Source organism: Phyllostomus hastatus, unplaced genomic scaffold (genome assembly GCF_019186645.2).
Source record: "Phyllostomus hastatus isolate PE091 unplaced genomic scaffold, TTU_PhHast_1.1 phas_scaffold_755, whole genome shotgun sequence".
In the NCBI taxonomy this organism is placed as follows: Eukaryota; Metazoa; Chordata; class Mammalia; order Chiroptera; family Phyllostomidae; genus Phyllostomus; species Phyllostomus hastatus.
The window spans coordinates 7,099,229-7,125,387 of NW_025334039.1; the positions used below are offsets into that span (position 1 = coordinate 7,099,229).

Here is a 26,159-nt window from a genome sequence, read left to right on the forward strand (position 1 = left end):
TCATTTAAATCACACCTAGAAGGAGTATAATACTGGTTCCACCACTCTGCAGCAGTTAAAACATCCATTTAACGCACGCTTACCTTATGAGTTCAATAACAGGATCCCAGAGAGCGCTGAAGTTAATATACAACATGCCTAATAGATAGCGAAGTGGCACCTGCAATTAGACTCATTTAGTAAATGGGTAATGAACTACTATAGAACAGCACCGAGATGCAAATATCCCAACTCAGACAACTGGAGGTTTGGAAAGACACTTTACGCTTTACAAAAAAGTTGTAGGTACGAATTCAAAAAGCAGTGAGTAATAATGTTCCGACTCTCCCCAAAATGCCACTTGCTATTTAACACTGAAGAATCACTAAAGCAAATATAGTATTTAAACTCACTCCAGATGTTCATGCTCAAAGGATATATTTAAATAAACGGATTTGACTCATGATTGAATTCCCTCCTAACAAACACTGCCATCCCCATCACCTTAAAAGACAAAACTTGAACAGTAATCAGTAAAGCACAGATGGCAAGGAACCCAAGAAAGTCTGCGGGGAATGGCAGCTGCGGCTTCACAAGCAGATGTGAGTTCTCAAAACTATGCATTAGCCCTGGTCGGGTGGCTTAGCTGATTGGAGCGTTGTCCCATACACCAAACAGTTGCAGGTTTGATCCCCGGTTAGGGCACACACCCAGATTGTGGGTTTGGTCCCCAGTTGGGGAGTATATGAGAAGCAACCAATCGATGTTTCTCTTTCACACCGATGTTTCTCTCTCCTTTCCTTTCTCTCTAAAATCAATAAACATATCCTTGGGTGAGGATTTAAAAAAGAAGAAAAGAAAAACCCCATGGGTTAAAGGAGTTGCATTCAAGGGTCTAAAGTTTTCTCAGTGGCCTTTTGCAATGAGAGGCTCTGCTAGCATCCTCACATGCTAGGGAGGCACCATGCAGAACGGTAGTTCTATTACTATTTGGGGATGGGTGTTTGTAGCCATTTTAGCAGCAGAACACAACACAGGATAGTAATACATAAAGCAGAGTAGGAACAGAACTGGTCTGATGGAAAGGGGGATGCCTCCAACTCGGCCTTCTTCCCAAAGGGACCCGTGAGGTATCTTCAAGGGTCATGGACAGAAAATCTCACTGCTGACTTTGTACAGCAATGAACAAAGCTGGAGAAGATCAGGCTTTAAACTTGATGTTGAGTCCTCCTGCCGTCACTTACTACCCACCTTCCCAGAGGACACACACCCTCAGGGGAAGGGGGATAGGAAATTACTTCCACCACTGCTGAATTGGCCGACAGAGCCATCTACCTCAAGGGATCTAAGAGAACTGAGGATTTATCCAATTTCAAAAGTTATTATTTTGGGTGACCACTTGGTATGTTTCTCTTTTCAAAAGCCAGCCAAACAGATCTAAAGGCAAAAACAGAGGAAAAAAACAAAGGACAGTGTTTTATACCTCCTGCAACGGCCCATCAGGGACTGTGGCCCGCACCACATCGTGCCTGAGCTTTCTCAAATGGAGAAGCTTCTCTCTGTAGTCATTCACCGTTGCCGGGACGAGTTCCGCCTGGCACAACACAGCGAAGGCAGACTGGCGCTCCGAGGGCGCGTCATCCTGAACAGCCAGGGAGAAGGCAGCAGACATGTCAGTACTGCGATTCTCCAAAAAAGCATTAAATGTGACCAAAGGTCTAAAAAATAAAAACTGGGATGAGTTAATGTTTTAAGTAAGATAAGCAATATTTTGGGGGGAGGAGGTGAGGGTAAATGATTCATTTTTCCTCACACAATTGACTTTCCAGTAGACAATTCAGGTTTATATCTAGCATAGAAATAAAGAAATAGGAAAGTAATTCTAAACATGATTCAAATAGATTGGTAACATCTGTTGAAATGAAGAAAATGTGTATGCATTTTCACTGTATAATTCTACCTCTGGTAGAAGTCATTTCTACCTCAAGAAGAAATACTCTGCATTATGGAAACACTTCCCTATACAAAAATATCTGTGTAAGGATGTTCATTGAAGTATTACTGGAAATACTGAAAAACTGTGAATAACCTACCTAGCAGCCATCAATAGGGAATTGGTTAAATAAAATATTTTAAACCGTGGGCTGCTATTCAAACTTCAAAAGAAATGACATAGGATGAGAGGTAATGATATGGAAAAACCTTCGTGACACCTTGAGTTTAAATTACGTGTATATATAAAAGTCTGAAATAATATTCACCGATTAACGTGGCTTTTCAGTGGTGGCCTTTGTGTGGTGGGATTAAGAATTACAAAAAAAATTCAATCTTTATGGTAGATATTGACCAAGTGAACGTTCTATGAAAGTATAATTTTGCAAATAAAAACATTTATCAGATGACACGTTCAAAAAGCTATCCAAACTGAACAGTTATAAATAATACCTCCATTAGTTCTGGAAGTCGAACCTCAAAGTGGTTTAGGATCCTTACTGTTAAAAGCCGAATCTGGAGAAAGTAAAAGGCACGTTTCAAAGTCCAAAGTTTAAACATAAGAAGAAACTGATGAAGAGTCAGTGAGAGCTAAGTTTCACAAAATTATGAAAAATGCATCCCAACTAAACCTGCTGCCATCAAACCGATGGCAGGTCAGTGCCCGGGGAATCCCTGCTTTACCAGAAATCACCCCACAGCAGCAGCTTCTGAAGAAGGGGCTGGGACAACCGCCGGCAATCCATGCAAACAGAAACCGAGAGACAGGGAGCACGCCACGAACCAGTGTTACCTTGGATATGCCAGTTGAAATGTTTGCTTGTAACTTGGGAAATAATTCCATCAAAGCTTCTTCAGAAAGGGGCCCTTTGCAGCCACATAAGGATAATCTCTGATAATAGAGATCAGCCAACAGCAATACAGCTGGCTCCAAAGGAAACCGTCTGAAACAAGATATTTATTAGGCCCAAACTGTCCCATACACCCCAGAGCATTTGGACTACAATAGCATCCACAGAAAATTATCACGGACAAAGGAGAGGGAAAAGGGAACAGATAAGAGTTTTACTCGGACATTTACCATCATTTTAGAAATAAACCTAGTGACATTGAGTGACATATTCAAGGACACACAGCAGGTTGGAGGCAGAGGAAGGATTAGAAATGCTGTTTTGCCTAAAACCCAACGTGGTCTTTTCAGTCTACATTGTTGTAAATTACAAGGACTGTGAGCTCCTGAGGGAAGCAGTGCAGAGGAGGGGTCCTGCACCCAGGGCCTGGGGTAAGGCAGCCGCATCACCCATCAGCAGTATAACCCTGGGCAAGTTGCTTAACCTCTGTGTGCCATCCTCCTTTAACAAATATTTACTGGGTGCATATGATGTGCCAGTGCTATGATGTGCTTTTCTAGACACTGGATACACGGGTAAACCAAAGACAAAGTCTCTATTCTCTTGGCACTTATACTCTAATAGGGGAAGGCAGCCAGTAAGTAAATAACAATTAGTGTGACAGTGAGGAGTGTGGTGGAGAGAAGTTAATCAGAGAAAGGAGCCCAGACTGAGAGACTGGACTGTAAGGGTGAAGGGTGAAGGGGGAGTGGGGGAGTGGGGGGCGAGGAGGAGCACTATTTGATGTGGACGTGAATGTAAAGAGATCCTAACTGGTTTCTCTTACTCCCCTTCAGTCTCTTCTCAATACAGCGGCCGGGGGGGACCCTATTTAGGCCTAAGTCACTGCCCTGCCCCTAATTCCCTTATGTCCCCTTTCGCTAAAGTAAAAGTCAAGGCCCCATGAGGGCCAAAGGTCATACACTACCTGCCACCCCTACCTCTACGTCCTCTTGTCCTACTACCCACTCCTTGCTCTGCTCAGCCACAGGAGTTCCCTGTTGCTCCAACGGCACGCTCCCCGAGCCCCTGCCACGACGCTCCCTCCTCTCCGGGTCTGGAGGACAGAGAGCCCCGGAGCCCCAGCACCCTCCCGGGTTCCCGGTTTCTGCTCAGACGTCTCCTTGTCGGTGAGGCCCTCCCTCCACTTATGTGAAACTGCTCTGGCCCCTACCTCCAGCCTCTCCCCGTCCCCTTCCTCTGCTTTAATTTTCTTATCACCACCTAACATGCTATTTATTTTACTTATTTATTTCGTTTATTGTCTCATTTTGTTAGCATGTTAGTTCCACAAAGTCGGGGAATTTTCTGTGCCATTCACAATGTCTCCCAGTGCTTAGAATAGGGTCTGGTACAGGAGAAAAGTGAATGAATATTTATGGAAAGAAGGACATGAATAAATCTGTTTTTAAAACGCAGGAGAATAAAATGTTCTGAACTTCAGAAACAGAAGCAAACTATTTTACCAGGTTTTCGGAAGGCCTGTCCTTTAAAAGGGTGCTAATGAGGGTGAGCGGCGCATGGCTAATGGCCCTGTGTTAATATCCTAACCAGAAACTTGAGAAAACTGGACTGTTCTGGCATCCGAGAGGGCCACAGGGAAGTGTTCTGGAATGCTGTTCGCTTTGAGCCAAGAACATGAAAGTAGCAGGAATGTCTTATGTAGGAGCCGCGCAACTACTGACAAGAGGGCAGCACTGCGCAATGTTACGGCTGGGGGTAACCAGCACTAAATACCCTTGACAGATTCTGCAGGACCAGTTCGCACACACCGTGAAACGCCCCTTTACCAAGATGAATCTGTATTTAAAGACTGCCAAGAACTGTATTTTCATTCGAGTATTTAAATCAATTATAAATCTCTTATGTGAATACAGCTCAGGTATAAAATAGATCAAAATAGGACTTATTATACCCCAGAGTTAACAATAACATAAGCTTTTATAGTTTGTTCATTATTAAGGTAAATGGAGAATACGTTTACTCACGAGACTAAATTCTTCACACGTTCCACAGGAACCAAATTAAGAAGTTCAGAAGATTCTTCTAAACTTAGCAGGGTATTTACAGCTTGACAAAGAACAAATAAGATTCCTGAAGGCAGAAAAAAACAAAGAAACCACATTACTTATATCTCTGACATAGTAACTACCAGGCATCTCATTTATATGACACTTTATACAAACTTCTTCAATTTGAGCCTTCTATAGAATTATCTGTCAAATGCCAGAACTTAACAGAAGGGAACTAATACCAGAAGGTTCCAAGTCTTGTATTTAACTTTCTGAAGAGAAAAACATTCAAAATTAGAGAATAAAAATGCGTGTTCCATGAAATGAGATGAGGAAGTCCAATGGTCCCACTGGTTGGCATGATCGAAATGAGAACTTACAAGCGGGGGGAGAACCGGACTTTTTAAGAGCTAAGACATTATCTTCATATAAAGCCCATGTGGATTTCACGCCTCCAATTTATAAGGCGTTGCATATTCAATGGCTCCTACCCATAATCCACTTAATTAGCACTAGCTACACCTTCATTTAATGCTGGAACAGACGTTGGCAAGCTATGACCAACAAGTCAAATTGTGCAGGTAGTCTGTTCTTACATGGCTGGCAAGGTAAAGTTTTCTCTTATGTTGTTAAAGCATTGTTTAAAACAAACAAATAAACAAACAAACAAACAAAAATATACCTCAAATCTGAATGTGGCCTACAAAACCTAAACCATTTACCAATCAGCCCTTCCTTCACACCAACACTTGCCAAGCCCTGCTCCAGGCTCGAGAACAGTCCGTCCAGTGGGACTTCCTGCGGTGGCAGCGATGTTCTCACTCAGGCCAAGGAGCAGCCACAGTCCACACGGCAGGTAGCCAGTAGGTAGCCAGCAGCCACGTGCGGGTGCACCCTTGAAATGTGGTGAGTTACCTCACAGTCTAATGGGTGCTTAGCATCTCACAGAGTCTAGCATCTTAACAGTTAAATGAATGAATGACTACTGTTAGAATAAAAATACTGGGCTAGAATAAAACAAAACACCTACTTTTAAACTGCCGTTCTCAGGCTAGTGAGGGGTCATGTACAAGAATGCAATAGGAAATGGTGTTTTGGGCAGAGCAGCCAAATTCTGCCTGCAAGAGTCATGTTCCCAGAGGTATTGTGCTGAGTTTTGAAAGACATGTGAGAGTTCACCAAACAACAGAGACCTAGAAAGAACTGCAGGGAGAAGGAACAAGGGCATGTCCAAGGGCAGCCAGAGGGCTGGAAGAGGAAGTGTGTTGCTCAGGACAAGCAAATGCCTGGAGCATAAGGTGCACACCAGGGACAGCCTGGGTGTGGAGGCGGCGAACAAAACACAGGCTGGGGCTCAAGGATTGGGGGCGGGGGGGCTCTCATTTCTTTGACCTTATGTTCAAGCCACCTGACCTGGCCACCAGGTTACAAAGTACAAGTGCAACACCTCCCTCCTGCCCTCTTTTTTTCCCCCGTATTTCTCACAGGTGGTTACACCAGGACACACTGTTCCCTGGCATTCTGTGGATTTACGATGACTGGGTGTGTCAGTAAAGAGAGACAAGAGAACACACGGACATTATTACTGACCTTTACCAAAGCGGCCTCTGTCAACAGCCACGAAGAGCGACTTTGTGAAGCATGCGACCAGCGGTATCACCTTCTCCTTCTCAAGAGGTCTATCCAGGGAGCAGGGAGGAAAAGGAAAGGTTCAAACCGGCTTTTCATGGAACAGCAAGGAATGGCTAATGAAGGTTTTACTCAACGTGCTGAGCATCTCTTTAGAAATAACACATAGCGTATTTTCTCACCTAACGTGGGGTAACACGACAAGGGCTGCCCAAGAATGTGACAGGAAAGTAGCATCTTCATTTTGGGGTAACTGAATTAGAGACAAAAGGTGGTCCAGCACGGGGTTCTGTTCCTTTCCTCCATGGGACCTGCTCTTCTTCTGCCTTACATAGGATCTGAAAGACGAAAAGACAAACAAATATTTTAAACAGAATGGAAGGTAGTCGCTGTTGCTTTAGGAAGTCTGAAATACAGCGGGGCTCCTTTCCATGCATGAGCATCCGGGGCGAGGAGGGCATGACGGTGGCGATGGCTGAATACGAACCACCAAACAAATGTGGACCATTTACTGATTTTCGGCGACAGCCTTTTTCAACCCCATTGGTTCTGCTCTCTTCTATTTTCTACTTTAACTTTCTTCATAACTTAAAGTATTTCCTAGTTTTAAGTACTCCCAAATGCCGTGCAGATAAACATACAGGGTCCGGCAGAAGTTGACGCCTGCTGAGGGTGGTTGGTAGGTTTATAATGTGGGGTAATAATTTATAGTTTTAATTCAAACATTCCACCTAAAATGTCATATGGTGTGCTTGAGTGTGATATTGTTATGTTACAGAATTACATGCTTATGATTTTGTAATAAAAGATTTTGTAACAAAAAGGGGCGTTTTTGTGCTGGACCCTATACTTTTAAGAACTGGAGAGTTAATTTATTGGAATACACTGACTTCACCATCCTCTTTCCTTTTTGGCATAATATTACCCTAGTAGTTCCTCCCACCCTTTATCTACAGTTTTGTTATGAAATTCCATACATAAACAACTCATACATTTTTAAATTGGGTGCTGTTCCCAGGAGTGTGATGGAATCTTGCCCTGTCCTGCTCCATTCCACCCAGGATGTGAGTTATCTCCTTCTCCAGCTTCTCCACACTGAAAAGAGGGAACCACCAGCCCGTCAGTCCCTTAGAAGCTGTCCTGCTTATCAGACGAACTACCAAGATATCGCAGTGCTCCTGTTCCAGTGAGCCTTATTTTACTTAATAAGGGCTCCAAAGCACAAGGACAGTGATCCCGGCAATTCAGGTATGTCGAAAAGAAGCCGCAGACTGCATCCTTCAAGTGAGAAGGTGAGTGCTGTACAGCGAACTATTCTGTGAGAGGGAGACCGCACTCACATCACACTTATTACAGTATATTGTTGTAACTGCTCTACTTTATTATTGGTCATTGTTGTTAAGCTCTCACTGTGCCCGAATTACAAGTTAAGCTGTATCACAGGCATGTATGCATGTAAAGGAAAAAACACACAGTATACAAAGGGTTCAGTGCCAGCTGGGGTTTCAGGCATCCACTGGGAACCTTGGCATGTGTCCTCCGCTGGTAAGGGGGGAGCACTGTGCTCCACGAATGTGCAGCGATGTCGCAAAGTTACTGCAGTGCGCATGACACACGTCACTAAAATGATTAGGATTTAAAAGTAACTCTCTATGGTGCTTTAATCTGATAAATGGTTACTCAGTGATGTTTTCTGATCCGACATTCAGTTTTAAGTATCTGTTACTCTGGCACTCTTCTCGTTAGCCTCTTTATTTTTGCCAATGAAATATACCTCAGTCCTCTTTAAAACAGAAATGTAATCAAAAGAAAAAACATAGAAACATGTAAAATGATATATTTATAATTTATCTACCATGTCCAGTTTGCTCACCGTGTTACACAAGAGAAGTGGAATATCAGATTTGTATTCTTTTTATCATTAAAATGAACCAGAAAGTTGCATTCCATCTTGTTTCATACTTATCAAGGTATTGAATGCTTGAAGATTATGATAGTTAATTTCCCTTGCAGTTTCTAAAAGTCACTGCATCTTGGAATATAGTCTTTCTAGTACTAACCATGACTGAATAATCTGCCAAAACCTGACAAATAAAATATCAAGATGCTTTAAAAAAACGCATCCTTGGTTGCCATGCCATCCCCTCATTTCATTACATCTGCCGCAGCTCCTCCCATAAAATCCACGCCCCTGGCCTCGCTCTGGGAGGTTCTCAGCAACCTGACCCTCGCCTGCTTCGCTCATTCCCTCATTCCCTCACTTCACTCTCCTCCGAGCTCAGTGCTCCTTATCCACACGGGCTTTCTTTTTGTTCCTCGCACATCCTGGGCTTATTCCTGTCCCGGAGCCTTTGCAGTAACTCCTCCCTCTGTCTGGAAGGCCTATGACCAAGCCTTTCTTGGCCAGACTGGCTCCTTCCATCGTTACAAGGGACTCAAAGGCCCCTCTCCAGAAAGGAGTAATGCTTTTCCACTCCCTCTGCCTCTCAACACCCTGCTTTATTTTCCTTTTTATCACGGTCTAAAATGATCTGGTCTGTTTCCCTGCTCCACATACTCCCCTCACCCCAACAATGTCCTTTCAAAAGAAGAACCTTTTTGCAAGGTGACCGACCGTTCACATGCACCCTATTTCTGCGAAGGTGGCGGAAGGTTTTCTCAGAGAACTAAACACAGAAGCGGTGGCACTCACCTTGTTAATATGCCCGCATTAATTTTTTTACACTCATCATGTCACCTTCTAAGAAGGGTCTGAGATGGCCGAGACCACTGTATGGGGAGGTCTGCCTCACGGCCTCAGCTGGGCCCTGGGCTTCAACTCGTGGCGGCTGACCCAGCAGCTCACTCCCACTGCCCAGAACCCACAGTTCTGGTCACTTGCAAGGAATCTGTCTGTTGGGAGATTGGCTTGGTGTTGCAAAATCAAGAGAGAAGTTCCAAGGGAATAATTCTGCAGGGGTTACTCATTACCTATTCCTCAGGAATCAGAGCTCAGCAGAGTCGAGCATGTTCTTAAAGAGAAACTAAAGCTACTCTTAACGTTGGCAAGACCAGCAAAGTGTGAAGAAGATGGGTTCCTTCAGAGTCACGTGCTGTTTAGGCTCAAAAACTAACTCTGTGGTGTGACTGTGGGGACAGTGACACCCGTCTCAAGGGATGCTGTTGCTTCAAAGCCGATTACTCAGCACAAACCATGGAATGCAGCAATAGGCCTAACTAATCCAAAAGAAACAAGAGAATCCTTTATCCCTATGTATTCCTACCTATAAACAAAAAAGGGAACTGGTTTCCTAATTTACAATTTCTAGAAGTATACCCACTCCAACTATTTGAAAGGTGATAAGAAGAATTCTCCCACATATTTATATAAACTTTGTTTTCATGGTCCGAGACTATGCATTGTTTTTAATAGGATTAAGAAAGTAATCCACGGCCATTCTAACAATTCAAACATTGCAAAGATATAGAATCTAAATGTTAACCGTCACTTCTTTCTTCCTCTCGCCAGCCTGGTGATGGAAACAAAGCCAACAGTTTCATGTTTCCTTATGGAGATGTCCATCCTCCCCGAGTTCATCTATAGATTTAATGTGATTCCAAACAGAATCCTGGCAGGGTGTTTTTTGGGTTATTTTTGTATACATAGATAAATTTCTTCTGAAATTTACACAAAAATGCAAAGAAACAGGAATAGCTGAAACAATTTTGAAAAAGAATAAAGTCGAAGAATATCTTCTCAGGATTTTAAATCTTTAAGAGCTATAGTAACAAGACAGTGTAGTATTAGGATAGGAAAGTCATGCAGATCAGTGGGACGGAGAGAGAATCCAGAAGAGACCCACACATAAATGCCCGACTAGCTTTCTGACAAAGGTACGAAAGCAGTTCCGTGAGGAAAAAAAGCCTTTTTGGCAAATGTTGTCAGAATAGTGGACATCCATAGGCAAAAACAAAACAAACAAACAAACAAAAACAAACAAAAAAAACCTTGACCAAAACCTCATACCTCACATAAAAATTAACTCAAAATGAATCATGGACTTACATGTAAAACATAAAACTATGAAACTTTTAGAATAGGAGAAAATATTTTGGACCTTACAGCTACGCAAAGAGTTCTCAAACTTGACATCAAAAGCATTATCCATAAAAGAAAGAGTTGATAAACGACCTCATCAAAATTTGAAACTCTGCTTTGTAAAAAAAATCTTTAAACAAAAAAACACAGTGTTGCAGGTTCGATTCCTAGTCAGGGTACATGCCTGGGTTGCAGGCCATGACCTCCAGCAACCACACATTGATGTTTCTATCTCCCTCCCTTCCCTCTCTAAAAATAAATAAATAAAATCTTTAAAACAACAACAACAACAACAACACAAGCCACAGACTGGGAGAAAATATTTGCAAATCATGTATCTGCCATAAGGACTTATACCTGGAAAAGATATCTAAGCACTCTCAGAACTCCATGGTAAAGAGCCCTGGTGTGGCTCAGTGGACTGAGTGCTGGAGAGCAAACAAAAGGCTTGCTGGTTTGATTCCCAGTCAGGGCACATGGCTGGTGTGGACCAGAGCGCCAGTAGGGGGCATTCGAGAGGCAACCACACATTGATGTTTCTCTCCCTTTCTCCCTCCCTTCTCCTCTTAAAATAACTCCATGTAAAGAAAGAAAGCAATGTTCACAACAGTGCTATTTGCAATAGTGCTGGAAACATCTTAAGTGCCCATCAGCAAATGAGTGCCCATCAGTAAATGAGTGCCCATCAGTAAATGAGTAGGTAAAAAAACTGGCACATTTACACAATGTATGGATGGAACTAGAGAGCATTATGCTAAGTGAAATAAGCCAGGCGGTGAAAGACAAACACCATATAAGTGGAACCTAATCAATAAAACCAACAAATGAGCAAACAGAGATTTGGAGATAAAGAACAAACTGACAGTGACCAAAGGGAAAGGGGGATAATGGGGGAAAGATGGGGGGAGGCAAAGGAACATGAATAGAGGACTCATAGGCACAGACAATGGGGCGGGGAAGAAATGAGGGGAAAAAGGTGGGACAACTGTGACTAAACAACAGTAAGTAAAAAAAAAAAGAAACAAAAGAATTAGAAAATGGGTCAAGGAAATGAACAGGTATGTGGATGATAAGCACATGAAAAGATATTCAAATCATTAGTCATTAGGGAAATGCAAATTAAACTACAATGAGATATCACTATACCCTGAAACACTGGTAAGCACATAACAGTGTCACCATCCAGTGCTGTCCCTCACACCACTGCTGGGGACAGAAAGCAGCACAGCCCCTCCAGACAACGCTGTGGCAGTTTCTCAGAAAACTAAGCCTGCACTTACCACATAATCCAAGTCTGCTTTTGGGCAGTTGCCTCAGAGAAAAAGTTACATACAGGAATTTTGTTATGCACAGGGATGTTCCTAACAGCTTCATTCACAATGGCCGAAAACTAGGCTTGACCTAACCGTCTTCCAAAAGGTGAATGATTAAACAATAAGCACGTGAAAAGGCGTTTGACATAAAAAATGAATGGATTCCTGATGCACACAACTTGGGTAGGTTTCAAGGGAACCGTGCTGAATGAAAAAAGCCAATCTCAAAAGGTGAACTGTACAACTCCATTTATATAATATTCTTAAAATGACAAAAATGGGGAATAAATTAGTGGTTTATGGATGGAGAGGGGAGCAGTAGTGTGAGAGTGGCCAGCAGAGCACCAAAGACCCCTGCAGGGCTGTGACAGCTCTGCACCTTGATTCCCGTGCTACACCTGACTTGACCTTTACAACCATGTACATACACACACATAAGTGCCTACAAAACTGGTAACTCTGAACAAGGTCAGTGCAAGGTCAACTCTTTGATGTCCGGTCTAAGAATTCTTTGCCAAGCTGCAGGTCCCACATATTATATAAATGGAACTGTGCCTTGTACAATGTCAATTTTCTAGTTGTGATATTGCAGGGAATTTACATAGATGTTATCACCAGCAAAAATTGGGTGAAGGGTGGTATATGGAACCTCTCTGTACTATTTCTTGCAACCGCACATGAATATACATATTTTTTAAAAAGGCTAAAAAAATTTACCAGTCACATTTTCAACTTACTATCCTCCTGACATTATGCAAGTTAACCTGTTTGTATCCTCCATGTGTTTTCCTGTGCTTTCTTATTACACTTTTTAACTATGCAAAATGCGATCATACTTTACACACTGTCCTACAGCTGCTTTGTCCACATAATCTTCATGGACATCTTTGCAGTTTTTATAGTACTGTTCATGCATTATTTTTCAGTGGGCCATCCCACCAACAATACGGGGATGAAGACGGAGCACTTACCCCACCGTTTGCTGTGAGAAAACCAGAGGGTACTTCTCAATTGCCATCGAGCCGGCCGTGGGGGGCGCAGCTTTGTTCAGAATGAGCTTGGCCAGAGTGGCCAGAGCTTCATCTTTGGCTGTTGCGTCATCAATCAAGAAGCAATTCTCAATATATAAAAGAAAACTGGGTAGAAAAAGCTAAAAATAAGAAAGAAAAATCACGTTTATTAACAGATAATAAATTCCAGAACACCTAAGGAAAAGAAGATTCTAACACTTTCGCAAAGAAAAAAAATAGATCATAACCAAGGATCAGGAATCCTAACAGTATCAGACCTTCCCACTGGAACCATGGAAGCCAGAAGACAATGAAGCGATGCCTGAAAAACTCAGGGAAAATGACAATCTAGAATTCTATACCCAGCCTACGAGCAATGTAGCATGAGGAGAGAATAAAGACAATTTTAGGTGTACTAAATCTCAAAATTTTACTTCCATTAACCTCTGAAGGAACCTCTGAAGAATGTTCACCAAAATAGGAGAGTCAACTACAATATAACACCAGAAAGACGTGGAATCCAGCAGACAGGAGAAAAGCAAAGGTTCTCCTGGTCTGACACCTGTGCAGTGGGCTGAGGACACAACCCAACCAGACTCGAAGTACTCCAGGGCGAAAGCCTCCACAGAAGGAGGAAAAGCCGAGCTGCCGAACGTCCGACCACGTGCCACGTGGCTACATTCCACCACGGTGCTGGGAAGGGCTCGCTGACTAGCCAGCCAAAGAAAACAACTCCCAGTTGTTAAAGAATGGGGCAATTTCAGGGGAAAAAAATGTATACAACATTATAATTATAAAAAAATCCTTTTTGTAAAATAAGGATTAAGTATATAGAGAACATGAATTCAGCCCAAACCTGTCATGTGACTCTAACCAGACGAGAGATGGAAAGGAACCAGGATCCAACCGCCACAGGAGGAAGTCTGCAGGCGGGGGCTGCAGCTAACTCATGGAGGAGCAGCGGGAAGTTCCGGTGACTTAAAATACGAAGTAAGTGCCAGAAAAAAATGTAGCTAAAAATCATGAGGTGGTTTACTCCTGGTGAGTAATTTGGGAATGGAAATCAAGTGGCTGCCTTTCAGCCCTGTTTGACTTTAAATTTTAAACACCATAGGGTACTCTGAAAAATATAACTTTTTTTTTAAGAGACCAAAGGAAACAGGAGAGAAGGAAAAGATGCAGTTGCTAAAAACAAACAAAAAAACACCCAGTGAGATAAAGGGCCTCCACTGGGCAGGAAGGAACAGGGCTAGAACGTGTACAAAGAAGGTTTTTTTCTTGTTGTTGTTGTTTTGAGACAAATGATAATATATATTATCAAGGGCTAAAGGGAAAACTGAGAGAACAGGTAGAAAAATAGGTTCCGTGAAGTATACTGTGCAATTACCAGTTATAAGGAATAGCAAATGTTTGATGGACGTGAGGGGAAAGAGATAAAATAAATTTAGGATTTGATGAGTAAGACTTGTCTCCATCAGGTATCTATTTTGTAGCAATGAAATGAATTGGCAACATTCTTCCAATGCAATGATCTAGAAACTATTTTCAGTGTTTCCAATAGTAAAAGTTCCTTAAACTGTTTCTTATTCCCAATTTTACCACATGATTCTATAACTTCCAAAAAATTATTTTAAAACAAGCTGGTTCCTGAAACTAATATAATATTGAATGTCAACTGCAATGAAAAAATAAAAACAAGCTGGTTACCTAATATTTTAAATACCTTGGTATATGGAATACAATTTCACTTGTGACCTACAATTGGAAACATACATGTAATTGTTTTAAAAAGTATATATGAATAAAAACATCCAATACTGTTTCTCTAAACACACACACACACACACACACACACACACACATCACAGGATTTTACATTTATTTTACCATGACAGATTAAAAGCAAAACAAATCAAAACTTAGTATCTTGCTCACCTGCTCAAATTGCTTCATAGCAAACATGACTTCAGAAAAATCCAAAATCAAACGTCTTTCATATTGGCTCTCAAAAGTCTGTGGACCACAGGTAAAAAATATTAATATAAGTACACAGAGAGTACTTTCCCCATTCAAAACCTTCAAGGTCCTCTAACCTGCAAACAGAAAGTAGTGGGATGCTTGATACAAGTTAACACAGTCGCGGGAGGTGAGAAGAACTTGACTGCTATGTCTGCAGGTGGGCAGGGGATGCTCCCAGATGGGAGACACAGCTCTGAGCCCTCCTAGGAAAGCAGCTAGAGCAAGGGAGTGGCGGGCACCGGTCACTCAGTATTCTGTCTGTCCACAGGTTAAGCCTTCTCCACAGCAGCTCACACAGAGGTGAAGGGCCCTGGGTTTCTAGTGATCACACTGGGCTCTGCCAGAGCTGCTCACTCCTCTCCAGCTACGGAGAATCAGCTAAGAGCCAGCAGCATGATGTTACATCCTCCTCTACACTTCCTGCTGCTGCACCACATGAAGCTAGGAAGAACCTAATTGATCTATTTTCAATGCCACTTCCCTCCAATCCATCTTCTAAACTCACTCAAATGCAAATTTCATCAAATCGTTTCCCTGCTAAAAATTTTCCCAGGGCCCTTTACGGCTTGCAGGGTAACATCCAACCTAACTTTTCAAAGCCCAGCAGAGCCAAGCCGACAGGATATACATCACACTTCCTCACATGTCCACGTGCCTAGATGGCATAAATTTTTGAACACATCTTTGCTGTTTCCTTTCCTAGAGTTTTTAACCCTCTCTCTGCAGGCAGTCCATTATTTAACCTTCAAGGAGTATCCCAAATACCAGTCCCTTGAAAAGTAATCTATGTCCCTCAACCCCAGACAGAATTAACTGTTATGTTTCTGTGTGGTGTCAATAGATCAGTTCAACAAATTGTAACTACTCACTCTTAGGGCCTTACTTTCGTATGGAAAATCACAGACATGCCCTGGCTGGTGTGGCTCAGTGGATTGAGCACCGGCCTATAAACCAAAGAGTCACTGGTCCAATTCCCAGTCAGGGCATGTGCCTGGGTTGTGGGCCAGGTCCCCAGTGTGGGACACTCAAGAGGCAACCATACCTTGACATTACTCTCCCTTTCTTTCTCCCTCCCTTCCGCTTTCTAAAAATAAAGAAATAAAATCTTAAAAAAACCAACCAACCAACCCCAGGCACTATAGTGTCCACACCCAGCACAATTTAAGCACATTATATATTTGAGGCACATTTGCCAAACAGCTTTAGCTTTTATCACACTTTGCTTTCCTTATTACAGCATGCAATTCAAAGATTATTACTAAGATTGTAAATTCTCTGAAGGTAGAACCTTTGCCACGCTTCATTTATACTTCCCAGGAGGCTTATGCAATGCTAAACATATTAACTATTCAATTAATATTTGCTGAAGTAAATTACTTTTTCTACGGTTTCTTTGATGAGGGTCTCGGGCAAGGAAACATTTTCGCCTAGGATCAAAGCAGAAATCACATCCAAGAGGCTTTTCCGGCAAGATGTGGAGAGATGGGCTATTTGTAATGTTTGAGGCAAGACCTATAAATAAAAGAGAAAACAATGCTCATTTAGCAATCAACTTTTAATGACCAAACTCTAAGCAAATTAAGTTGGGGACTCACCTTACAAACATCAACAGGCTTGGTTATCTTTGATCCATTTCCATATTTCACAAGTATCAGATATGTTTCTAATAATCTTTTAATCTGTTCAGAACTTTCACCACAGTTAGCTGGGGTTACTTTTGTATGCAGATCCAGGAGTGATTCCTGCAAACAAAAAATTTAATTTGAAAGAGAGACTATTTAATGGGGAGAAGTATAAAGTATCTAATTCATCTGTTAACTGAATAATATAAGCGGTTCAAATTTTCACTGGGAGTCACTTTACTGGGAGTCCCTAAGGATAAAGACAGCTAGCATTTCTGAGGGCACAGTTGTTATTTATAAGCATTCCCTCATAATCCGCAACCACGAAGGAGGAAATCTCAATACTATTACCACATTCACCAGATGAAAAGGGGGAAGAGAGGCTTAAATTAACTTTCCCTAGTCACACTAACGATACGCAACACAGACAAGATGCAAACACAGGCAGTCTGGCTGCAAAGCTTGCTCTTAACCACGATGCTCTACTGCATCTCACAGTATAGACGCAAATAAAAATAGTGCAAGGGGTTGATGGAAGGGAAATCCTAAGTGTGTAAAAGTATAAAGGCAGTTATAAAATACAATCTCCAGGAGTCGTCTGCTAAACGAGGAAGAATAATCAACTCTTAGACTCTTATTACATACAAATCCTGAAAAATGAGAACTCACCTGCAGACATTCAAAAAATATACCAAAATGTTCCTTGTGGATGTAGCACGCAGTAGATTTGACCATGTGTTTTAGTGTTTCTCCAACTAATATCCATGAGAGTTGAGTTTCCGTTTCAGTAACTGGCCCTAGTTTTTGCAAAATCAGCTTCACTGCCTGTGGGAATCCGAGAGTCATTAAAATAAACATGTCAACCCTCATTTTCAGTACTACATTGTAATTTCCCGCTCTGATTATACTGGTTACCTGAACATCGAATCTAGGAATAATCATGGATAGGACACTGATGGTTAACTCTCTCCAAAGGAATTTCCGAACCAGGATGGAAATTTTATCACCCAGCTGCCCCCACCACACCCACCTGTGCTCATCAATCAACTGATGTTACCATCTAGAGCCCAGGATGAAAAGAAAGTAGTGATCTTCTAAGTAAAAACACCCAGTGATCCGGAGCCTACATGAGGTCAACACCGCTATTAAAGCCTTAATGCTCCCCATTTAGTCTAATTATTCTCAGCAATCTCCTGTCCATCATTTCAGCAAATCTTGTTTTCTTTTTAATCCCTTTCGCATAGATTCAAAGTATTCCTCTTGGATATTTACCTTCCCCGCACAGGAGTGAAACATATTTCTCACTCCTTTGCACATTTCAAAGAGCAACTGGCCAACTCCTTCTGCCTTTTCCGGATGTTCATCAAGATCAAGAAACATTAAATCGAAAAGTGCGTTCTTATCAGAAACCTAAAACACAAAATGTAAATGGAAAACTGTATTTAAAACATAAACATAGCCAAATAAAGAAATTCTACTTGCTATTCTACAGACTCATATTTAAAAATGTAATTAGGAAAAAATTCTAAATGGAACAGACACTTTTATTGATCTCAAACTACTATAATAGTACAGTAAGACTTGTAATGTCACACAAGAGTAATTATTTCATTGGCATAAGGGATATACCAAGAAAACCTATGGTTTTCTACACAAGGAAACATCTGTCTTTTGCAGGAAATCGTATATTCTATGAGTATGAAACATTTAACATCAATGTTCTCATCTTATTACAAAACCCTCTAAAATTTACTATGGAAACCCACAAAAATGATACTATGCAATTGGTTTCTTCCAGGAAATCATTATAAACATTCCTGTTAATCCCACTGTTCATGTATTTACTGGCTTGAATTAGGGGGTAATTGTATGCACACACACTGAAAACTACCAAAAACCTAAAATCTAAATAATAATTAAAAAAATGATCCAAATTATTTGACATTAGTGAGAAGACTAAGCCTATACTACCATTACCTCAAAATACAGGGGTGTGTGTGTGGAGATATATATATATAAAATTAGTCCATGATAACCACTTCATAAAAGATATCAACTTTTGTTCATCAGATTCTTGAGAATTAATGAGCAATAAACATATAAAACATCAGACTAACCTTTCTCATCAAAAAAGTAAAGCTTTCAGCAGCAAAATTTCTTATATGTAGTTTTTTATGAGCCAGGAGTGTACTATACAGCCTATAAACAAGAAATAAGACCATTTTAACAATGCACTGTTACACGTCGACTATATATCCAACCAACCCTCTACCAGCCATGCAAGGAATATGCAGCAGGTATAAAGCAAGAAGTTTAAAATCTCATTCGATTGCCAAGACACCCACACATTGGAACAGAAGAGAGGGTCACAGAAATTAAGAAGCACAGGATCAGTGGCACTGGACTTACAGAAAGGTCTCCAGGAAAAGTTGAAGCTTGTATTAAGATCTGAACAACAGAAAGAATTCAGGTGGATGTCAAAGTGCTTATCACTAAAGATAAAAGCGAGATCAAAAATGGGGTGGGACAAACAGTCACAGTTGAGAGAGGAGGTGGTGGCCGGGACAGGCAGTGCGGTTAAAGCTGCCTCCTGAACTGATGGTTCTGAACACTGAGCAGACGAGTTTGGACTCTTCCTATCTTGGTCATATCCCTATTACCTGACAGCCCCTTGCTCAGAGCAGGCACTAATACTGGCTGAAAAAGAAATGAACGTCTTTAGTGAGATTAATTCAGCAGCAACATACGGGAAGAAATAAAAGAACAAAGAGGCTAGCACTCCAACTAGAAAGCAGCTCAAGCCATACAAGCTTGGGTATGAACACAGGCATGAAAGAGGTTGGTGATGGAAGGGAATGCAAAGGATGGACCCAAGGGACACTTCCAGAGTCCCTGCAATGGAACCAAAGACCTTACAGTGTCCGTGAGGCTCTTTATGACCTGGCTCCCTAGCTACCATGACCCTGACATCACCTAATTACTCCCCCTTACACACGCTGCTCCAACACCCCAGCTTCCTTGCTAACACCACGCATGCCAGGCATGTGCCCAAGATGTTTTCTCTCTGCTAACATGTAAACTTTGAAAGAAGAGGGATTTTTATCTGTTTTATTTGTGACTGAATCTCAAATGCCTGACAAACAGCCAATGTTCAGCCCAGTGAACTGAGTGTATGAATAAAAGAATTATGAGGACCTGGAGACTGTGCAGACATGGTCGAAGACGCCCCTAAGGCACCAAATCTCAGTGATGGGAGGAAGGTCGGCATCACTATCAGACACAGGGCAACCAAATGGGGCCGGCACTAAGCATGTATTTACTCAACACATGAATGAATGAATGAAAAGACTTAGCTCGAAGGGGAATGTACTGACTTTGGTTTCAGTCATACTGAAGTAAAACAATCTGGGCTGTTGAGGATGTCATACTAAAAGCAAATACATTTAGAACTAGAGAGCCTGACTTAGGAGATATAAAAGGAACAGAACTCATGAAACCAAACAAACTGTACATGCCCCCAAGATCCTGTCAGGTTTTAATGAAGTAATCAGGGTTTCTGATACATTTGACCAAAAGCTTCATCGAGAACTACTAAAGACTAGAAAAATATTTTTCTCATTCTTTGTTCAAAGGAAGGAAGGGTCAGGGGAGGGGCGTGACAAAGACAAAATCTATGGTCTTATCCCACACCCACATCTATATGGCAGGGGAGGGAGAAGGGTTTATCTTACATATTCATGTGGCAATTAAAGGATGCAGGACACCAAGTAGAAAATTCCATCAAGTCGAGGATTGAAACAGATTATAAATAATCTTTCCCTTATTTTAAACAAACAGCTACTACAGAATTCATTCTCTTTCCCTGTTCACATTTGGTCACAAGTATTGAGCGCCTCTTTTGGCTTAACAGGTATGACAGGGGCTGGAGAAATGTAGATGTTTAAGATGAGGTCCTTAAGGAGTTTGTAGAGTAGAGCATTGTATTATGAACAATTATTAACGGAAGTTGTGTAACGTAAGTGGTATGGAGTGCCCAAGGGATAGAGTACAAAGATCTCGCTTCTGGTCAAGATGCTCTGGTATATTAGTGGAGGTTATGAAATCCCAGCCAGGTGTTAATGGGGTGGGGAATATGATGTCAACAGCTGCATACGAGAGGAGGACAGGTCAGCGCAGCCTGGTGAAGTGAACCGTGGACGACTTTAGCTGGAGAACTGACTTTATTGAAGGAAGTAATTAGAGACCGAGCTGGAAAGATAGTTTGGAGTCAGACAGAAGCCAGGGAAAAGATAATTAAAGAACATAGGTAACTATGTCAGCAGGCACACACAACAGGTGGTACGCATGTTTTAACTAAATACGCATGAGAGTCAAAAATTCTCTCCTGGTGGGCAATATCAATAGAAAGTGCCATTGACCAAAACATAAAAGCTTATAAACTTAAATGCCAAAAATGCTCATCATTGAGGAGGACGATTCTATTTAGGGGCCCCAAGCACACAGCTGTTTTCACAGAGGCAATCCTGAATACTGAACACACACGCGTTGCTTCTGCTCTCAGAACTAAAGCAGACGGGGAGCAGGACTGCCTGCAAACAGGCATTAAAGGCCTAGCTTATTCCAGGCATCTTTTGGAGACAATGGAAATGCAATGAATTGTCAATAAAATATAACAAAAGTTAAAAGCAAAAAAGAAAAAAGAAAGAAAGAGAAAGAGAAACTCCTGTATTAGAGAGAAAAGGGTCACCTGTATATATTGGACATGTCCTTCACCATGAGCCTCCACAGGTACTTGTAAAGATACGACAGTGAGGTGAAAGCCCATTCTAACAACTCAGTGTCCTGAGTCTCCAGGATGGAGGTGATAGTCAGGAAAAAATCCTGAAAATGTGGATAGAAGTCTGTTTGCAGATCTCTTGCCAACTGTACAATCAAACTGAATTAAAAATAAGAAAAGCGACATTTGTAAGGCATATGGACCGAAAAACAAACATTAAAAATCTATTTCATGAATGATAAGTCGATCGCCTGTGATGACAGGATTAATTAAACCTAAATCAAGTCTCAAGAGAGGTAAAAGTATATACTTTCAATTCTGCTTTTATGGCAATGCACTAATATTCAGACTAACAGGAAAGATAATTTTTTTATTTTTAAATTACAAACATCACACCTAAGGCACATATAGCTATTAAACACAACCATTCATAAAATTCAAATGTACTTGAGCTTTCTCTCAACGTGCTACTCACTCCAAAAGGGGCTGATAGGCAAAACTGTTCTTGATTTGCAGGTGAGTCTTCAGGCTCTGAACTATCTCGTTTTGATGATAGACCAGCTGATTGAATGACTGACATTTGTCAATAACTTCTTTGTAAAATTTTCCTAGATGAAAAAAAAATATATTCTGCTTTTCCATCACACCACTATTTAGTTGTTTTGAACATATAAAATATAAATGACAGGTGAAACAGAAACAAAATAGAAAATACCAAAGTGTTCTGTAAGGTTCAATTCTCTCCACTTCAGTAGACCCTCAAAAAAGTAGGTTTCCACCTCCTATGGAGATGAAAGCAGTCCATTAATTAGACGGTTCAAAGACAAACTATATATAATCACAGTACATAAGAACAGTGGTATATTAATATCTCAAGAAAATAATGATGGTTGAGTTAAAATCTTATTTTTTAAAAAGGGCATTAACCAACGCACTTCAAAGGCATTCAGGTATACAGTAAGGACAGATGCTTAATAAAAAAGTTTTCCTGATTTGGTAGCAGTAAATAATTCTCTAAAACCTGTATAATAGTCATACTAGGGAAAAAACCCTTTTTCCTATGTTTTTTACATTTTTACACCCACAAAAACACATGGGCCTTTTACAGTTCTTTCATTTAACTTTTGGAAATGTGAACTGTACAAGACTATGGGAAAGTCATATGGCATTTCTATTAAAATTAAAAACCGGTATGCCCTTTGACCCAGTAATGCCCCTTTTAGAAATAGTTCTTATAAAATTGCAAAGATATACGTATATAGATGTTTAACAGTTTGAAACCTAAACGCAGAAGGCATTCCTAGCCTAGCACTGTGACAGGCATCATGTCCACTGTTTGTAATGGACTATGTCCCTGTCCCTTTGTAATGAGACATGCAGCCCCCACCCCAAGAGATGGAGTCTATTTCCTCATCCCTTGAATCTGGCCTGGCCTCATCCTTGCTGTGACCAATGATACGCAATGGAAATGATCCTGTGACTGCCAGAGCTAGTCTTTAAGAGCCTTTGAAGTTTCTGCTTTCACTCCCCCGGAACAATTCTGCTATCACAAAAAGAAGCCTAGTCTAGCTCATTGGAGAGCAAGAGGCTACAAGGACAACCTAGACCAACAAGTCCTAACTCAATGGTCAGACATTCATTTGATTGAGGCCATTCTGGACCATCCAGCCCAGGATCCTATTCTAGGCTCTCTTCTCCGCTAACTTAACACTTAATCCTCTACAACTTTCAACCTCTCCATGCTTTAACTATAAACCATATGCTGAATGATATCTGTAATTCCATCTCTGAAGTCACCAAATCCAAATGTCTTTTGGGCAGGTATATCAAATTTAACAAGACTTAAACAAAACTAATCCCATGTTCCTCTTCCTATACATCTATCTTGATCAATCAGATCCTCAACAACTTAGGTGTTAAAATAAAAAGTCTTAACCCCATTCCCTTGCTCCCTGCATATCTGGCAGGTAACAAGTCCTATCAATTCTACTTATTTAATATCTCTGGAATCCTTCCCTTCTCTCCATTTGACTGCCACTACCACAATCATTTCTTACTTAGCTAACCACCAAACCCTCACAACTGGTGACCCTGACCCCAGTCCTGCTCCTTCCTTCACACTAAAGCCACAGAGATCTAAAGTTAAACCTCATCATGTCACTTACTCCACTGCCTTAAAATCCTAGAATCACATCCCATAGCTTCAGGATAAAAAGCCACATTTAGCTTGATATGAGGTCCTTTATGATCCTCAGCTACCCCTTCTGCTTTCTCTCTCACCAGGTGCCCCTTCCAGTCATCATCAACACATTTAGACACGCACCCTACATACAATTACAACCACAATAAACCACTCTGTCGTTCTTGAATGGGACCTGCATTCTCTAGCCTCTGGTCCTTTGTACAGGCTTCTCCCTCAGCCTAAACAACATTTTCCTGTCCTCTTTGCCACGCTAAAACCTATACAAATAACCAGACTAAATTTAGGTATCACTTTGTCTACATTATCATTTTTGACATCCCACCCTTTACCCCCAAGGAATTTAGATTAGGCTCCCTTCACTATGAGTTCCCAACACATTATGTGCTCTTACCCAGATAATACCATCTAACACACTGAATATAACACACTTGTCTCATACACTGGAGACAAGGCACTCAACAAGGGAGTGAGCAGAGTCCGACTAGAGCCAAGTGCCACTTAGTTAAGAACTGAGTTTGAATCCCTGGGCTGAAAGCATATTACACAGGACCTTTAAAGGCTAGCGGAGAAATAATTATTTGAAACAACACAAAGCAAGATTTTTGAATAGAGGTGTGACTGAGTTACAGCACAGTTAAAAGTAGAAAAAAATGACCTAGTTGTAGTCCCTTTCTTTTTATAAAAGAAGAAACAAAGCACCAGGAAAGTAACTTGCTCAAAATCTCTTTAAAATTGTAGCTCCACAATATGGTACTGCAACAGTGCTTGGAATGCATGTGGGAAAGGGGGAGGCTGGAATCATAGAAGCCACCTGGGTATCAACGCAGTTACCTGACGCAGAATCACCCCAGAGAACTTTCTGCAACGATGGGAATGTTGCATATCTGCACTTGTCCAGTGTGGTAGCAATTAGCCACAGGAGACTACCGAGCACTTAAATTTATAATTTAATTTAAACAGAATGTGTCATGTGTCACTATTGTATCAGGTCTAAATCCATTTTATGTTCATAAAGCGATAGCTTGAAAAACAATCCAGTTCAAGAGAAGGCACTAAAAAACTGACTATGAGTACTTGAAGACTGGTTAGTATAACATTCTCTTACCTCATCATAGCTCGCGGTTCTATCGATGCGGTGAATAATATCGATGTTTACATTCCCCAATCGTTCAGCAAATGTAAGAAACTGAGGGGAGTGGAGGAACATATTTAAGATACATCATCATTTAATATTTATCACATCTTCAGTATAGGTTTGAACGCTGTATAATCACATGTGGCCGATTTCCTCTTGAAAGTCGAAAGGTTAAAGCTTCCATAAGCCTCCTTATGTACTATCATTATATATCATCATATGTAACGGTGTGCTTCCCTTGCAATTTCAGAATTGTATTTTCAGTCAATCATAAAATGTATGAGTTTTGATACTAAAAGTAGTTATCACAGATAAATCAAAAGATAAGTGTATAACAAACGGAAAGACGTGAAGCCTTAAACAAATGCACTGCACTACTTTACGGAGATAACATTTAAAATACTTCTATGAATGAGTTTGCATAAGTTTTTTTAGTTATGTAATTTCAGGTAAAATTTCCATGCTAGACTGTGGAAAGCCGGTGATGTGACCTTGCTATTAGCTATTGCTAGATTTCACAGCCCTCTAAAAGCACGGGGACCTGGCTAAATCGTTGCAGTAATAGTGTTATTAAACATATACGAACCTAAGGTTGTACCGTAACAAAGAAACTCTCGACGGACAAAGAGAAAATGGTACAGTAGCCACTGGCTGGAAATCACTCACTTTCTCCCTCCGCTCCGCCTCCTAATTTGGCATTTAAAGATAAAACTAGCAGGGGAGCGCAGCTCCAAAGGAATTAATCTGTGAGACTGAATTTAACTCTGGACTGAAGGGGCTTCCCACGCACTCCAGAACCCACAAGCCGTCGGCGAAATTTGCTGCCAGACCTTCTTCCCACCCCCACGTTTACCACGTCCGAAGAGTCCCTCTCTTTTGCCGGAGCCGGAGCCTCTGAGCAAGCGACTCACGCTTGGCCCAGAACACTGCGGCCCCGGGAGTACCACTCAGAGCCAGTTCCACGGGTGAGACACCAGGCACTCGGCTCCCGGCCCAAGCTCCCTCGCTCACCCGGTGTGTGTTCTCGGTCTTGTGGGAAACGGGCTTTATCTTCATGGCTGCAGAGGGGCAGCGGCCCACGAGCGCCTGGGGAAGGGTCGGAGGGATGCAACCGAAGGTGGGGAGCGGAAACTGGATGACTGACTTGCACTCTCGGATGCCCTGGTATCCAAACCCTTTCTCACGTGTGCCTTGAACTCCTGGAGGCCGCCATGTTGGAGACGGGGAGGAGCCTGAGGGGGGTCACATGGGCGGAAAAAGGGGACGGAGCAGGCGCACCCTCCGGGAGCTGCCTGGGAGACAGCTGGGCGGAGGCGCCGGCTGGCGAGTACGCAGCTGGGTTCTTATTCCCGCTGGTAAAGACGTGTAAGGAAAATGTGTATCTTTATCATAAAAAAAAAAACACGTTTGTCATTATTACCAGGTAACACTCACCAACACTTACTGCGTGTCCTGCACCCTGCGAAGTTCTTTCCGTCCGTAATTTCACAATAAAGCATG

General features: G+C 41.6%; 1 protein-coding gene across 1 annotated transcript in view; it reads right to left on the minus strand.

Moving 5' to 3' along the window:
* The window catches only part of UTP20 (UTP20 small subunit processome component), an 88,286-nt gene extending 62,415 nt beyond the window's left edge, over positions 1 to 25,871 (minus strand). The window contains exons 1-19 of the mRNA XM_045826501.1: positions 25,671 to 25,871; positions 24,630 to 24,710; positions 22,037 to 22,103; positions 21,797 to 21,929; positions 21,292 to 21,480; positions 18,662 to 18,743; positions 17,817 to 17,954; positions 17,214 to 17,369; positions 16,518 to 16,664; positions 16,300 to 16,434; positions 14,839 to 14,916; positions 12,865 to 13,043; positions 6,685 to 6,840; positions 6,464 to 6,552; positions 4,850 to 4,955; positions 2,765 to 2,915; positions 2,425 to 2,487; positions 1,463 to 1,621; positions 84 to 160 (exon numbers count right to left, since the gene is read on the minus strand). Coding sequence (XP_045682457.1) covers positions 84 to 160; positions 1,463 to 1,621; positions 2,425 to 2,487; positions 2,765 to 2,915; positions 4,850 to 4,955; positions 6,464 to 6,552; positions 6,685 to 6,840; positions 12,865 to 13,043; positions 14,839 to 14,916; positions 16,300 to 16,434; positions 16,518 to 16,664; positions 17,214 to 17,369; positions 17,817 to 17,954; positions 18,662 to 18,743; positions 21,292 to 21,480; positions 21,797 to 21,929; positions 22,037 to 22,103; positions 24,630 to 24,710; positions 25,671 to 25,715 — 2,231 coding nt within the window. The 5' untranslated portion in view covers positions 25,716 to 25,871. The remainder of the gene's footprint in view (positions 1 to 83; positions 161 to 1,462; positions 1,622 to 2,424; positions 2,488 to 2,764; positions 2,916 to 4,849; positions 4,956 to 6,463; positions 6,553 to 6,684; positions 6,841 to 12,864; positions 13,044 to 14,838; positions 14,917 to 16,299; positions 16,435 to 16,517; positions 16,665 to 17,213; positions 17,370 to 17,816; positions 17,955 to 18,661; positions 18,744 to 21,291; positions 21,481 to 21,796; positions 21,930 to 22,036; positions 22,104 to 24,629; positions 24,711 to 25,670) is intronic.
* Between the last annotated feature and the right edge of the window lie 288 nt (positions 25,872 to 26,159).